Source organism: Camellia sinensis, chromosome 13 (genome assembly GCF_055761805.1).
Source record: "Camellia sinensis isolate YWXY chromosome 13, ASM5576180v1, whole genome shotgun sequence".
NCBI classification, from domain to species: domain Eukaryota; kingdom Viridiplantae; phylum Streptophyta; class Magnoliopsida; order Ericales; family Theaceae; genus Camellia; species Camellia sinensis.
The window spans coordinates 41,070,423-41,086,851 of NC_138973.1; the positions used below are offsets into that span (position 1 = coordinate 41,070,423).

At 35.6% G+C, this 16,429-nt stretch overlaps 1 protein-coding gene across 6 annotated transcripts; it reads right to left on the bottom strand.

The window, feature by feature from the left end:
* Nucleotides 1–2,644: 2,644 nt before the first annotated feature.
* ATS1 (phospholipid/glycerol acyltransferase family protein) lies at nucleotides 2,645–15,924 on the bottom strand. Of its 6 annotated transcripts, none has more exons than XM_028220214.2 (13): nucleotides 15,530–15,924; nucleotides 13,797–13,894; nucleotides 11,301–11,387; nucleotides 11,121–11,218; nucleotides 8,687–8,744; nucleotides 7,484–7,585; nucleotides 7,338–7,399; nucleotides 7,123–7,233; nucleotides 6,727–6,805; nucleotides 6,138–6,257; nucleotides 5,947–6,060; nucleotides 3,386–3,558; nucleotides 2,645–3,038 (listed from the first exon to the last, which is right to left on the bottom strand). In XM_028220214.2, exons 1-12 carry the CDS (start codon nucleotides 15,816–15,818, stop codon nucleotides 3,424–3,426), a joined length of 1,353 nt encoding a protein of 450 aa, XP_028076015.2. In that variant the 5' UTR covers nucleotides 15,819–15,924; the 3' UTR covers nucleotides 2,645–3,038; nucleotides 3,386–3,423. The 6 variants fall into 6 exon arrangements, with proteins under 6 accessions (XP_028076015.2, XP_082758194.1, XP_082758193.1 ...); XM_082902068.1 differs by having other exon boundaries at nucleotides 2,645–2,993; nucleotides 7,487–7,585; nucleotides 15,530–15,912; XM_082902067.1 differs by having other exon boundaries at nucleotides 2,645–3,004; nucleotides 7,487–7,585; nucleotides 15,530–15,912.
* Nucleotides 15,925–16,429: the final 505 nt, after the last annotated feature.

The following is a 16,429-nucleotide window of genomic DNA, read 5'->3' on the forward strand; positions in this document are numbered from 1 at the left end:
AAATTAAAGGCTTGACAAGAAACTACTTCTTCTTCTTTTTCTTCTCGAAATTTCTTCAAACCAGATAAAATTTCAAAACACAAAGAAAATCGAAGAAATTTCTTTTAATTTCTTTGAGTTGGGCGAAATTTTTCTAAGTCGGGCAAAATTTCTCTGAGTTGGATCGAAATTTCTCTGAGTTGGGCCAAAATTTTGATTATTTTCTCTGGCATCTAAATTTTCCCTGCCCATTAAATTATGTTGCATGTTTGATTTTCACTAATTAGTTATCTCCTTGTGTGTAATTTTCCTCTTGAAATGAATTTTCTCTGGCATCACAATTTTCTCTAAACATATTAGATTCACTTTACTCTATATGCCTTGCTTGATTTTCTATGGTTAGTTGTCTCTTTGATTTTCTCTCCAATTTTCTTTGGCATTTTAATTTTTCCTGACTACATTAAACTCCCACTAATTTGTGTTGTTTGTTTGATTTTCACTGGTTAGTTATTCATTGAGCAAAATTTTTTCTAGCATTTGAATTTTTCCTGAAAACCTTAAACTCTCACTAATTTAAGTTACTTGTTTAATTTTTACTGATTAGTTGTCTCATTGTGTGTGATTTTTCTTGTGAGATGAATTTTTTGTAGTACTAAGATATTCCCTTTAAATTAATCTTCTCTTAACACGTTGGACTCTCTCTCTCTCTCTCTCTCTGTGCCTTGCTTGATTTTCTCTGACTAGTTATCTCTTTGATTTTCTGTCAAATTTTCTCTAACATTTGAATCCCCACCCACATTAAGCTCCTACTAATTTATGTTATTTGTTTGATTTTCACAAGATTTCGAATTTCGAATTTTATTTTTGGTCTTTTGAGATATGTAGTGTTTGTTATTTTTTAACCTGTAATTATATTTTGTATTTTAAGTACTTTGATGAACTTGGCATTGTGTTTTCTTGTAAAAATTATAAAAAAAAATTAGTTTGTGAGTAGCTCAATTTTTTCTATAATCTTCTCTGGATTGTTCAAAACATAGAGAAAATTGTAAGCAAATCAGACAAAATTAATCAAAACATAGAGAAATCTGTGAGCAAATCAGACAAAATTAATCAAAACACAAAGAAACCTGTGAGCAAATCAGAAAATATTGATCAAAACACAGAAAAATCTGTAAGCAATCCAGAGAAATTTCAAACCATAAAAATTTCAGACGAATTTCTCTGTTTCAAAATTTCTCTGGATTGAAAATTTTCAAACTAGAGAAATTTCAGACAAATTTATCTGTGTTCCAAAAATTTTCTATATCAAAATTTCTCTCCTTCAAAATTTATCTGGATCGAAATTTGAAAAACCCCAACTATTATGAAAATATTTTGTCATTTATATTATAAAATCTTAATATGAGAGACCCCAAAAAAAATTCTCTTTTTTTTTTTCCCCCATCAAACTAGATTACTTTTTTTTTTTTAAAATGATCATAAAACAGATTTTTGAAAACTGAAAAAGCACAGGAGAAGAAAGAAAAGCCGTACAAGAAGACCCAAAAATGACTTAGAGCATCCACAGTGAAGCTGTTAGAGCATGTGTTAGTGTCAGTTGTTACTTTTTAGCCAGCCATGTTCTATTTTTGATCTCACAGTGAAACTGCTAGTAGATGTGTTAAAGGTGTCAGTTGTTAACTTGTGTTAATTTGTGTGTTAACTGTGGCTAACATTTTAGCTAGCATGAGGGAGAGAGGGGCCGTGGGAAGTGCTATAGGGTAGTCCAGCCAGATGTCCGGCCAGTCGTCCCCTCGGACGTCCCGACCCTTCAAGTTTAAAAAAAAAAAAAAAAAAAAAAAAAAAAAAAAAAAAAAAAAAAAAAAATTGCAATGAAGAAAAACTTTGAAATTGCAGTGAAACAAGAAGACCTCAAAAAGAAGACTTGTAGGAAGTTATTTATATATATATATAATATATTTGATCCATCATCATGGTCATATATATATATATATATATATTCTCAACTGAAGACGACTTGTGGGTAGCTATTTATTTATTTTATTTATTATTTATATATATATATATACACACTTAACACATATCTTAACACACACTTTAACACATCCATTGTACCACCACTCACTCCCTAAAATTAACAAACCCTTAACACATTTTAACACATTTTTGGGCCCCACTTTTATCACTTTTTGTCATATAACAAATAATTTTAGCCATCCCATTATGGATGCCCTTAGACCATCCAAGAATATACTCCATAGCAAGCAAACCAAAGAGAGACACCAATCTACTCCATTGAACACACTCCAAAAGCATGATGCTAACTAATTAAGAACTACAATAACATCCCAAATATGAAACGACATAACATAGCCATGACGACACTTGAAATGTCATCGAAATGTTTCGTGTCAATTAACTTCACCTTTTTTCCATTCCCAGACATTAGTTTTGTATGTTTATGCAAGAAAACAGTGTTGATGTCTGATTTTTGAAACGAACCGAAGACACTCGAGCAATCAAAAGAATAGAGACAAAAGAACCATGTTAAACACTATATGATTTGAAATGTCACGGTTTAAAAGTCTTACTAAATTGGCAGTAAATTTACCGAGATTAAAAAAAGGGGTGGGGGAGGAAGCACCATCAAAGTTTACTCTGCCACTTTGTAACATTTTTATTTCCTCGGGTATCATTTTCAGATGAGGAAATTTGGTGATTCAGATTTGGATGATTTGAAAACAAAATCTCATACACAGTATAGGTAAAATATACAAAGTGAGTTCCTCACCAACGAATGGCTCAATGCTTTACAAGAAGTAAGACTAACAAACTGTACAGTACGCACCTCAGACAAAGCTTCCAAGACAACTCCAGTTTCTGTTCATTTCATCTCCACAAAAAAAATGAGCACGTGAAAACTGGATCAATGATAGCAGAATTCACTGGAGATGCAATTTGGTTATGAAACTAAGGCTTCCTCGGGCAATCGTTTCTAGATTAAGAGAACAGACCTGTTGAGAAGCTATACAAACTACGTCAAAAAGGATTGTCTTAGCCTGCAAAATAACATGATAAATCTCAGTTCTTCATAACCTTCCTAATTATTTGCAACTCTTCCGTCAATAAGTTTCATAGGGTAACTATTAAGTCAAATTTTCCATCCTGGAGGGACAAAAAAGGCAGTTGAGGATGTTCATTGTAGCACAATGATGACATTTGGATGAGAGAGAGAAAGAGAGAGAGAGAGAGAGAGAGAGAGAGAACATTTGTACAACAGCACAAAAAGTCCATGCCAGAAAGGCATTGATTTTAGGAATATGGAGAGCATTTTACTACTGAATCTAGTTTTCAGTAAGAGCTGTAAAGGACATAAATGTTGCGAACCAAGACAAAAATAAACTACCTGATTATAGAGCAACAGGTTATAGTACAAATGGTTGACTAATTCCATGGTTGCGACAATGAGATAGTAGGAACTGATGCCTCCAGACCTTTTTTGCCATGTATAGCAGATTTGAGCACATTGCACTGGTCCACAACAGAATCATATAGGGCCTGTGTATATGCCGTCTTAGCCTGCAATACAGAACAGTTAGCTTCTGAAACCAATTAAAGTAGACCACATACATGTTTGCAGGTCAAATTGATTCTGATATGATTCGCTAAGGATAGTGTAATTTAGTAAAGTGATAGAATTGGAAGAGCTTTAAGCTATATTTCAATGTACTAGAATCAAATTTGTTGAAATGTGAACGAAAGGACTTGGCTAAGTGGCTTCAACACAAATACAATTATTTGGAAGTGACTCAAATGGCAATTTTCGATAAGACTTAGTGGATGGATTTCAACTCTGCAGCCCATAAGATAAGACACAGAGCATTCACAAGCCTATTTAGTGTATTACATGATACAGTACAAAATTTTGAGCCAGAAAGCAGGGCGACCGGCAGGGTATTTTCCCACTTCTCATCTGAATTGGAAACAATTCAGTTGAAATAGGCCAAAGCCACAAAACCAGGAAGAAGCGCCGGGGGGGGAATAGTATAAGACAAAAAGAAAATAAATATTTACTTAAACGTCAAGTCAAATGACAGACAGCTGAATTTTCTTCATTAAAACAGTAAAAGCCAACTCCACTGCCCTATGATCTGTAAAATGCTCCTATGTTCAATGAATGTGCTTTTTTTACTCCTATCCTAGTAAATCTAAGCAGATATCCTATGTAACATGAACTCTTCTAAAATTGTAAAGTAGTATAGAATCTAGTTTCGTCTATAACAATGTATAAAATTCTCATTTTATGCATAAATACTCTATGTTACTTTGTTATGACCATTTTATGCAAAGTAGGTAAAAGAAGCATTTAAGAAATACGAAATATAGTTGCCCTAACGACCTTGGACATGAGAATTAGTTGAATCCAACACTTATGTAATGTTTGGTTCATTGGAATGAAGTGGAATGGAATGATCATTCCATCAAATTGTCCATTCGCATGTTTAGTTGACTAACAAAATGATAGAAAAAACATAGAATTGCTATTCACCATTGTAAGGGAATGATCATTCCAAACCTAAGGAATGACCATTCTATTCCATTCCACGTTATTCTAATCAACCAAATAAAGCATTAGATGCATACCCACACAGGCAGCACCTGACACCCCTCATGAGTCCATGTAACACAGTAGATATCAGACCATAGTAGCTATGCTGGCTATTTGGTCATGCTATGCTTGATTCCATAAACTATGTGCCGTTGACAATTGCAAGTTTGAGGGCATGGGCTTGAGTCTAAAAGCACCACTTAGTGGAAATAATGCCACTAGTCACAGTCCAAGTGAGAGCGGTAGCAAGAGTGCAAGAGTGCCAACTCTAAAACACTATAAGATTGAGAGCACCTCTAAAGCATCTATATACATATGTATATAAGTTTTTATATGTTTCTTAATATTAGAGGCTCGAGAGAGAGAGCTAACATTTACCAAAAAAAGAATATTTAAGCAAGCATAAAAGTTGGCACATGGAAGCTATACTAATGGTAGAAGCTGTCCGTGTACTGCCATTAGTCTTTTACGAGCTTATACTTGGAATAAGCACACTATATTATATGTGTTTGGCCTCATCAATGCAGCCAATTATTTGTGTAGAAAAATCCACACCAGTGTTTGGGTGGTGTGCAGTACATGATAACATGGGCAACCTAAGTGTTTGGGTGTCTGTCGTGCATGGTATGTGTCAGCAAATCATATGATAAATCAAAAATCATCTTGAATCTGCAGATTAGCTAAAAAGAATTTGCAAATTGGGGGAAACAAATTTGCAGATTGCCAGCAATTTTTGCTCTCAATTTGCTGATTCGTGAATTAAAGCAGCACCACCTCCCACCCTAGGGTAGCAGATTAGAGCATTGAGTCAATGCTTATGCTTAAGTCTTTTTACTATACTTATGATAATTTCATTATGAAAATCAACATCCAACAGTTATAACATAAGCATTTCACCAAGCACAAAATCCACTTCAGAAAAAGCAACTTCATCTCTACAATGCTTCTTGTAGCTGTAACTAGACAGATCTGAGCACTACTACCCAGATCAACAGCTGTGAAGCATAAGTGGAGCCATCACAAGAATAAGGAATGGTCAAACGGAAAGCTACAATCATATTTGATAAGGTGTTGTAAAAGATGACGGCACTTATAATATCGTCATCAGTCAGTGGAACTGCAAACATAACAGGTTCAAGAAAATAAAATATGTTACAATTTTATCTCCAGATTCAGTCTGGTGGTGATTTAATAATTTAAGATTAACAGGAAAAAATCTTCAGTGTAAAAACTGATACTTAGATGTTAAAACGGGTGGATTTGCCATCATTGTAATTATCAGAATAAAGCACAGTTGTTTTCCTCACACTATCATTCTGCTATTCTTCATTCAAGGAAAGGAAAAGGATAGGACCAACCTCTTCAGAGTCTCCATGGGAAGCAGCAATGTCCTGAAAACTGACTGGGGGTGCCACGGATATTCCAACCCCGTGAAAGGAGATATCTCTTCTCTCTCCTATTTCTTTCTCAACCTTGCAAAATAATGTTTGTCGTAAGAGAAAAGATTATGACATCGCAAAAGACTAACCTATCAGGAGTAAGCATGAACCTGGGGTGGAGGGGGCATAATGTCATAGCATAGTATTGCTAAGGGATATATATGACCAGGAACACCAGCATGTTCTGTGAGTCTTCTCATATTGTCCACTGAAGTAGCATCAAAGGGTGCCTGAACAACTTTTATCAGTATGAAAGGAACATTATTGCATTACAACAAAAAGGAAAAGTTGTATGCTTCAAAGCATATGAACACACAATCCTCTCAATATCAGGATCCATGAGAATATTTCTCCCTGAAGATGCAAACTCGAGTATACTATTATAAGTTCCAGTTACAGTGCACATGGAATAAAGCCAGCACCACTATACCTAAATTCTTAACATCTGACATCTAGTCAAGATCATGCAGACACCCATACAAGTTACGAAATCAACTGCCAAGAAAAAATATGATTTTTTAAAATAATAAAAGAAAAAATATGCTTATGCAAATACAAACAAAATCTATATAAATAAGATGACTAATTTGGCAGGAAAATATGATAAGGTACCAAACATTTCCAGCTTTGAACTGTTCTTTTTTTTATTTTTAATACTCTTTCTTTCCCAACCCAAAATAGAAAGGGGTGAAAACGTACCGGATACCATTCTTTTGTGATAGGATCTGGGCGGTCCCTTCCCCCACTTGGTGCAATCCATATTATTTGTGATCCACCCCTGGTGTCATGTAAGCGAAGTCATAGAACAACTTCAATGCAGAATCAAGCATGTTAAAAAGGATCAACAAACTAATTAACCATGGTAGAGATACTGTGAGTACAGATCAGAGAACAAAATTTGACGTAATGCATTACTAAATAGATTAAAGTTTTGTTCCTCTCTGTGATCAAAACACAAGAACTTGTAAAAGAGGCTTGGGGTTGGCCAAGTGACCAGATTATTTCACCCCTTCTGGAGAGTTTAGTGGATTTGCTTTACTTACTAAAAAAATCAAAATATAAATAGCACAATGTTAAAGAATGTACTATATGTACCTTAAAAGCAAAGCCATTTCCTTTAAACTTCTAGTATTGGATCTTTTTTTCATCTCAGCAAGCTCAGGAACATCATACATGTGCTTTTTTGAGTACACACACAGGAGATTCCTAGGGTACACAAAAGTGTGAGGTAAAAAGTATGCACAAGGAACAAGGACAATATAGTATTTTTTAAATTAATTTGATTGCATAGGAAGAAGTTTTATTAGAACCTTCCCATGCTGAAGGGCTTGCAAAGAGGATCAGTTATGACTCTATCTCCAGCCACATAGGTCTGCAAAAATATTTAGGCATGGGTCAAACAAATAATTCTGAATGCATATATGTTGCGCCAGTAAGCTGTATAAAAAACCATCACCACATTCTCAGCAATATGTGGATGTGTTGCTTCGAGCAGCAATGCAATAACAGCTGGATCTGCTTCAGTCTGGTGGTTGGAAATCAAGACAATATTATGGCCCTGCATTTCATGGTTATTTTAGTTCTGATTACATCTTAAGAAGTACAAAGATAAAAATAGCATCAAGAACAAATAGAAAAGGAATAGAATAGCATTAAGAATTCACCAAAACAAGCATCTATAATTTCTCCATGGCTCAAAACAGCTCTGAAAAACTTAGGAAGGAGCAGATGCAGGCATGCTACAAAAATTAACTAGATTTCTTTTTCTTTTTTTTTTCTTTTTTTTTTTTTGGGTTACTTTAAAAGAAAAAGAAGAACAAAAGGTTACAAACCCAGAAAAGGTAATTTGCCCCCTAAACTATAGAAGTGTACAGATGGACCCCTGTGAACAAGCCACATCAAAGCACTAGAATCATATACCCAAACCAAAGCAAAGCAAAAAAACAAATAAAAGTGCACAAATGACCCCCTGAGTGGGGTCCATTACAGCTTGGTTGGGTAAATCACATTTCACATAAACAAAACAAAGAAAAAATTATCATGACCATTAATATGATGCTGCAGTACAATCAAAAGGAGAGGAGAATGTAACTTCAACTCAGTACCACTAGCATAGGAAAAGGTGGAGAGAGAGAGAGAGTAAAACCAGTAGACCACTATCAACATCTAATAACTAATAATTTTTGAAAAACCAACTTCATTCCATGGTCATAATTAATAAGTTTCTGGGATTGAAAATACACATGCACATGCATATGTACAATAGATAAGAAGTACAATAGTGATTGGTAATTCGGGCTTCTTGAGTGTACATGAGTTGCCCCCTTTTTGGCATTTCTGTTAATAATTTTGCTTATAAAATAGTATTTTCCTGTTTTAGAAAATAAATAATATATATTTTCCACAAAAGATTTATTACGCTTGAAAATATATGTGCATGTTATATCTTTGTCAAATTTCTATAACCATGAACTAGTTTTTCCTTTATTAAAAATCAAGAAGAAACATTAATACTCAAATAATTATTTTATTAATCAATAATTTCTGAATCTCCCATGATCATTAATTATGAGAGAATTAACTTCATGTAATAGAATCAGCACCAGCTAATACTACAGAACAAAAACAAATAAAAAAAGAAAGAAAAATAAAGAGGCACCTGTCGAAGCTCCTCTTCCATTTCATTGAAAACGGAGATGTTGCCAACATATGAACTCCTGAAGAGACAAAGACAATCTAAGTGAAGGACAGGAATGAACAAAGTTCTTTCATCATAAAATAAAATTTTCAAAAATGCAAAATAGTCACTACTGTGGTTTGAGAACAGTATTGCACGTTCCCCACTAACTAAATGGTTACAAGAAAATAGATTAACATCATTATTTATTATTGGAGTTCTTTTCTTCCAGACTTAGATCTGAATGTTCTAATTTAAGACAAGATTTGAACACTAATCTGGCAACAGAAGTCTCCATCTGCCAAGGACAAAAAAACATAGGACATAGGATTGTAGAGTGATGAATATGAACTGGAGACCGCAGCACCCACATAAATAGTGCAATCCTTAAGTGGAATTTCCTTATGTTATTGAGAGCCCAGCAGACTGCAAGTCAGTTGATCTTTGATGCTTGCCAGGCAGGCATTAAGCCTAGGCTTGGCAGCAATCTGGCACGTATAGCCTGACCATGTTTGTTTAGTCTTGTTGCTGTGTTGTTGGTTTCTTTTACTCTTCTGAAGAACCCAAAAATAAAAATGAATACATAACGATACTAGTTAGAATGCCGCTGGTTCCCTGTGATGTCCAGTGCAGTACCCAGCTACAGAGATAAAAATAGTGGCCTATAAAATGTTAGAAGGCGGAAAAATGCCCAGTAGAGATTGAGTCATAGTGGGAAACGTTCTGTATGTTTATATTGCGTCATTAAACCATCTAATTTTACTCTCTTTCTACCAAAGAAGATGTAATATAAAAGCACCAAGGGGCTCGACTCGTGAACATGTGGAGCAAAAAGAACCAAACAAATATCTATGTAATTTTCATTTTTTCCAGCTGAAGATCTCCTTCACCTTCTTTCAGATTTTTCTCCCATCTCCTAAAAAATTTTAGGCATTTTTTCTAACAAAAGAAAAAAGGTTGCAATAATCTCCATAGTTAATTATGTGCCTTCACATTAATGAAATCACCAAATCTCAATCGATACCAAAGAGCAAGCTATTCAAATGAAACATAGGTCTAAAAGCAACCAACCAATTTCCCAACAAAGAAAACTAGTAAAATTTATGACCAATAGCTTTTACCAATCAAATCAAAACAGGAATTCATTTGTACAAGTGTTAGGGTTATTCTATTTACACAACAAAATCACTTTATTACACCCATTTTCTAATTACACTCTTCTCAAATTTCAAAATTCTCATTCTATCTCATTACGCCCACCATAATACCAAAAACATCATCATCCCTACAATTTCCATTTCTCTTTACACCCCCTTAACTTTTCAAACACTAATTCTATTACCACTCTACCACCACCGCCAACCACCAGCCCCATCCATTCCCACCACTGCGATCCAACCCCTACGACAACTCCCAAAACGGCGGCAACCCCCTCCCCGGCCCCCTTTCCACTAGGGACCTCATCTTTCGCCCCCTCCACCATGACCTAACCACCGCGATCTACCCAACATGCTTCTCCATCATGACCCAGCCATCTACACAACGCGATCCCTCCTCCCAACCTTCATTTACCCCACAGAGAGAGAGAGAGAGAGAGAAACTAGGGTTTCAAATGAGAAGAAGAAAAGGTGGTGATGGTGGTGGTGGTGGTGGTGGTGGATGATTTGGGTTAGGGGTCACAGAGGAAGGTGGTATGAGGATGGAGAATGGGTGGGCTACGGCATGGCGGAGGTGGTAGATTTTGGTTAGGGGTGGCAGAGAAAGGTGGTGCAAGGGTGGGGAATGGTTGAGTGATGGGTGATGGATCTGGGGAGAAGTGGCAGTGCAAAGGTGTTACAGGGGTAGGGGAGTGATGCAGCCAAAAGGGGGGGCTAGAGGGCAGTGGCGATGGTTGAGAAAGTAGGGAGAGAAGACGGTGGTGGTCGGCGAGGTGGGAAAAGGGTAGTAGTGGTGGTGCCTAGTGGTCGGTGGTGGCCGGCGAATGAAAAGAAGGGGGTAAGGAGAAAATTTTGATTATGAATTTTAGGGGCTTTGTCCTAAAAGGTAATTTTGTTAAGGGACAAAATTGTAAAATAAATAAATAAATAACTAATAGATGTAATGAGCTAAAATGATTGAGTAAGTAGAATTACGCTAAGAGCTAATGTGTAATATTGAAGGAATATAATTAGTTTCTATTGGTGGAGATAGCGCATATTTGTTAAGTGTCAATGTTTCCACTTGCAGTTTGTACTTTGAAATAAATATACATCATATATGCATGCATGCACAAACGTACATGCACCACACTGTCACATTTCAAACTTTCCAACTACTTCATTTGAACTCCATTAATTAAATATCTATATAACTACTTCAAAATCACTCAATAAAAGTAAATAAGACAAAAGCTACAAATCAAAAATTATATGCTCACCTGAAATCAATCAAAGGACGGATATAATTCTGACCAAACATGAAGTAATCAAAAGGTTCGCGTATGGCTTTGTGATATGGCGAGAAGACAAAAGGATCCTGAAAAATTACTGTTAAGTTCATGAAATTGCAAATCCATCAGAATCTATAACAACTTGATAGAGTACACATGTCCAGTAACCTCCACATCCTTGAAAATACGATCAAGTGCAACAGTCATGTTTGACAAAACAATCCCATCTGCATTGGGAATTCCACTTTGGAAAACCTGAAACATTAAAGCATGACACAAAAATTATGGAATATAGACATCCGAAACGGGAAAAGGCTATACGTAACATATGAGATTGAAGATAACCTAATATATACAAAAACCTGATTTATCATCATTAAAGATTATTTATATAAATTAATCTTTTCATAAAATTCACATTTTTTATTTGCAATAATGAATATAGCAACGAATCACAAAATTGTAAAGAAAAATAAAGAAAAGGCCAAAGACTGAATTAAAAAAGTTTTGTATACTATTTAAGAAGATTTTGCCAAGCTGGAAATCGCACCAAGCTAAATTTCCGATGATAAAGAAGATAATCCTTCTAAGAAAGTATAGTTTTCCTTCGTTCAACTTACTGTTTCCTCTCAAGCCCTGCAGGCATGAGTACTCATCATTGAAGCTTGAAAGCCTTCAATAGGTTAAAAATAAATAAATAGATAAATTAATTTTGGACACTTCATGAAGATATTAAAAGAATCATGACAGCCTAACCTATAGGACTGTCACAAAACTACATTAAACATGTAAAGATGGGGGGTGATTAAGGTTTACAATGGCTTGACATTGATGCAGATGCATTTGAAAGAATTCATCTTCATTTGGTTTTCAGCCTCACTTTCTGCAATTATCGATGGGAAAATGGAAACGCCTATGTTCAAGAAAAGAAAGTGAAAAAAGCTCCAACTATTTTTTTTTTTTTTTGACATCCGGGTGTTTGGGTCAGACTTAATGCACCAATGAAAACAAACAAGACCAAATTTGTAGACGTCCCTAATATGCACCGTCCAACAAATATTGTAAAAAGAGGAACTAGCAACAGGGAGTAAGAGAACGAAAGATACTAGGGAGTCCAACAAGTATATATGAGCAATGTCACCTCAAATATCAAGAATATTTTTTCTTAAATAGATATTGGAGGGTATAAAGGGTGACCATTGGCTCAATGGTAAAATCTTGGCCTAATAACCTTGAGGTTATGGGTTCAAATCACACGGCAACCACTTTGTACACTATGCCAAAGGTTAGGTGTGTACCCAATCTTTTCCCTCCCAAGCACAGATATTGAAGGGTATAAAGTAGATAGCTCCCACCGTGTTTGGAAATTTCCTATATTCATATAAGGAACCATCTTTAATGGAATCAATCCCCCTTTGACTGTACAAGAATATGTGGAGCTAGTGTGTCTGGAAGAACAGGAGAACATTCTTTTGCTGGCCTAGATTTATGAATGTAGTGTAACATTAAAACCAGAATGGGCAGACGAGGTCCTTGAGGTGCTTAATGGGGCCTCCCTTTCCAGAGCAACAAACAACTTGTTTAGCTGACTTGCAGATAGTAGGAAAGGAAGTTCATGGAAAATCCCTGGGAAGGGCATTTGGCGTGTTAGGGTGCCTTCCAAAGTGCCAATTGTTGTTTAGTCCACATCCATGACCATTGATATTAGGAAGGCGAGAAGATGCTCTCAAATTGGGTTGCAGAGGAATTTCAATTGGCGTACAGGGTTAGGAAGGCAAAGAAGATGCGCCAAAAGATGCTCTCAAATTGGTATTGCATAGGACTACAGGTTGCTAGAGGTCTCTAGAACTCAATTTTAACCATCTTTTGGTGCATACAGGGTTATGCCCTGCTCAGTTCTAGGTTCAACTGGATGTTCTTGGACATGCCCTTTTTGCCCCATTTCTAGTATCAAGAGGGAGAGAAATAAGCGTACTTACTACACTAAGAACATCTACTGACAAACTGAAGAATGTTGCGCTTTTCATGCAGTGTGTGTGTGTGTGTTTTGGGTCAGCAAAGTTTTCCAACTACTTATTGTCTTTTGTTGATTTTGTCAGAGACTTGAGGTTCTCGTATAAGCTTAGTTTTGTGTGGCAACCATATACTCTGATGTATATAGGTTATGCGCATGTAGTGGTTTCTTTACTTACAAGTTACAACCAAAAAACTATAAACCTATCTTCCTAATTAGAAAGATAAGACTAATAGTCGCAGCAATTATAATTTTAAAGCAAACAACAAGATATGTAAAAGGGAATGTTACATCATCCTATTTTCAGTCAATAAAGGAAATTGATGCAGAACAGCTATAAAAAAACTGTGTCAAATTGCTTGGCCAGACAGTAGAAAACCACATTACCAAAATTAAATTGTAATTCCAATTTTAGCATTTATACATTTTAAGTTTATGTTCCAATAGTATGGTAAACTTATTTAAGAAGCAAACGACAACAAATAGAAATATTTTTAGTAAGAAATGCCAAATCAATGAAAGATCAGCAGTGCTCAACCATATGAAGTAATTCTAAGAGTAGAAAAATAGAGCATTGTGTCAATAAATAAAAAGGTAGTAGTATCATCTTTCTAGAACATAATAGCATAAATTCAAGAGAATTAATTTACCGCATTTCGATAATTCTGATAGAGTTCCTCCATTGCCTGAGCAACATTTGAAGGAATACTTCCAGCTTCTACTTCCTTCTTTATTCCGGAAAGCAGATCTATAAAAAAATAAATGCTAACCCCACATAAGACAGCAGCAAATCATCCAGATCTTATTTCAAACTAAAGAAATTCTGAATCCAATCTAATTAAGAATGGCCTGAATCTATGAAGATGTCAAAGTTGTGTGCATGGGTGAGGTATTGACAAAGCATAGTAATAACTACATGTTGACATAGCTTAAAAAGTTTGAGATATTAGTTTTCATAAATATCTTTGAATATGTTGTTAAATAATGTACATGTATTCCATTTAAAATTTGGATGGTCCTGCTTGTACGCAAAGAAAGTGACACTAACCCCCCTCCATGTTCTACCCTGTAAAACAGGCTGATCATTCAAAGTACCGGGATTAGTGCCACAACCACTACAGAAACAATAACAAATCTCAAGAATGCTTGACAATCTATTTGATTTATTCAAGAAATTATCTTTGGCTCTAGAACTAAAAGCTCATGGGATATATGTGAGGGAACAAGGATAGGCAATTTTTATGGTAGCAAATTCTGGAAATGAAGCACACGGATACAAGTTATGCATAGGAAATTTGCTCCTCCGTTTTGGACCAAACCGGAATAGTGACATGGATTATACCTCAAAATGTAGGAGGTAAGTATATACTTCTTTTTTTTTTTTTTTGATAAATAAAAGTCAATATTATTAATTCAAGAGCATCAAGGCGATGCTAACAAATACTAAGGAAGAAACAAACCCCCCCCCCCCCCCCAAAAAAAAAAAAAAAACAAAACAAAAAACAACAAAAGCTATATTTCAAAAACCAACTTTCAATCTATAGAAATAAGAAAAAACGAGATCTCTTTAAACGGGGGGAAACAAATGCCCAAAACGATCCAAAAAGACAATATCCCAAAACAAATTAACATCCCCAAATTATGAATAAAAAATCAATGCATTCTTTTCTAACCAAATAAATACTACGCAAATCAACAACACTTTTGCCTTTTTCTTGCTTCCAAAGTCTCGGAAGTCAATTAAAAGCGTGTGAACCCTAAATGCCAACGCCACCAAAAGTAATTTGACGGCTATAGGCACAATATTGTTGAACAGCCACAATTTCAAATATCCATGCATCAAAACAAATATTATATAGATACATACATATATCAACGGCAATAACCAGTAGCAATAAGACAACAATGCATAGTTCATAAAAGCGCCAAATAAACCGTCAATGCAGATGCCAGACAGCATCCAGATCCAGGACCAATAACTCGCGATTGCCTCACATTATCCCAACAGGTAAATTCAGCCCCCTCAACATGCAAAACTAGCAGAATTACTTGAAATCTGACAACCGACTGCGTGTAGACACCATTAGCTACCAATGTAAATCTAAACTATCAACTTCTTGCAATAATTACACCTAGAAACAATTAATGACAAAATTAAGCATTCCAGATATTCATTTAACAGAAAATACCGAGCAATTAAACAGAATTAAGAATCAACAAGCTCCTCTAATCACATAAACACATTTATACATGCATACACACAAAAAATAATCATATATAAAACTAATTGTAATGAGAATATAGTGAAATATAAACAATCCGAAAGCAATGCGTTAAGTTAACAAATTGAGTACTGAATCAAGGCAGTGCAGAGAGAACTGACCTTCCTCAGTCTGGACATCGAGAAATGTACGTGAATGGCCGAGGTCCGCCGGGGAGCTGGAGGCGGCGACGGCCACCGCAGACTCCTTGTCCTGCACCATCTCCACCATTCCTCTAGCCTTCGAAGAGCAGCAAAGCACGAAGCACGGAAACTTGCGAACGCTCGATCGAAGAGGCAACGAGCAAGAGATCAAGCTGAGCTTGGAAGACGAGGAGACTGAAGATGACGAAGAAACCCTAGCTGTGGTGGAGAAGACGTATCCGTGAGGCGAGGAAGAGAGGATCAACATAGTCTGTTTAGAGAGAGAGAGAGAGAGAGAGAAAGTGTTGTGTAGAGAGAGAGAGAGAAAGATACTCGGCTCTAGTTGATGGAAAGACAGCAGCGGTCTATTGGTGGAGCCGAGTCGTGCACGTGTTTTTCATTGTGAATAGCGAAACTTATCCGTACACGTGTAAGAAAACTGGGCCTCTTCTTGAGCCTTGATTGTGAAAATATGACCCTGTGGCATTTTTTTATTTTTATTTTTATTTAAGTATCTATTATTTCTAACTCACAAGTAAATGCTATATCTATCGAATTTATTCAGCTTGAATTTATTCAAATGAGACTCCTTTCGGATTTGGAAACTCTTCTTAGAAAAAGTTTCATTCAGATAAATTTGGGTTGAACACTTAATTTAATCTAAAAATAAAAATAACTCATTCAATTTATGTTACAATTTCACTTTCGTTAGATAGATTATTGATTCATCCATCGAATTGAAAACGCTTCTCCAGAAGAGTCTTATTCAGACAAATTCGGCCTGAACAAATTTAGTAGATGAATCATGCATTAATCTGATTTAAAAGATAAAAAATAACTCACTCAGTTTATTTTATAATTTCACTTTTGTTAGAAAGA

Excerpts from the sequence above, each read along its gene's own strand:
- ATS1 (XM_028220214.2), bottom strand. The coding sequence starts at position 15,818 with ATGTTGATCCTCTCTTCCTCGCCTCACGGATACGTCTTCTCCACCACA. Across the intron at positions 11,388-13,796 it reads ATCAGAATTATCGAAATGCG|GTTTTCCAAAGTGGAATTCC; the intron begins GTAAATTAATTC and ends TTAATGTTTCAG. Across the intron at positions 3,559-5,946 it reads CCCATGGAGACTCTGAAGAG|GCTAAGACGGCATATACACA; the intron begins GTTGGTCCTATC and ends TCTGTATTGCAG.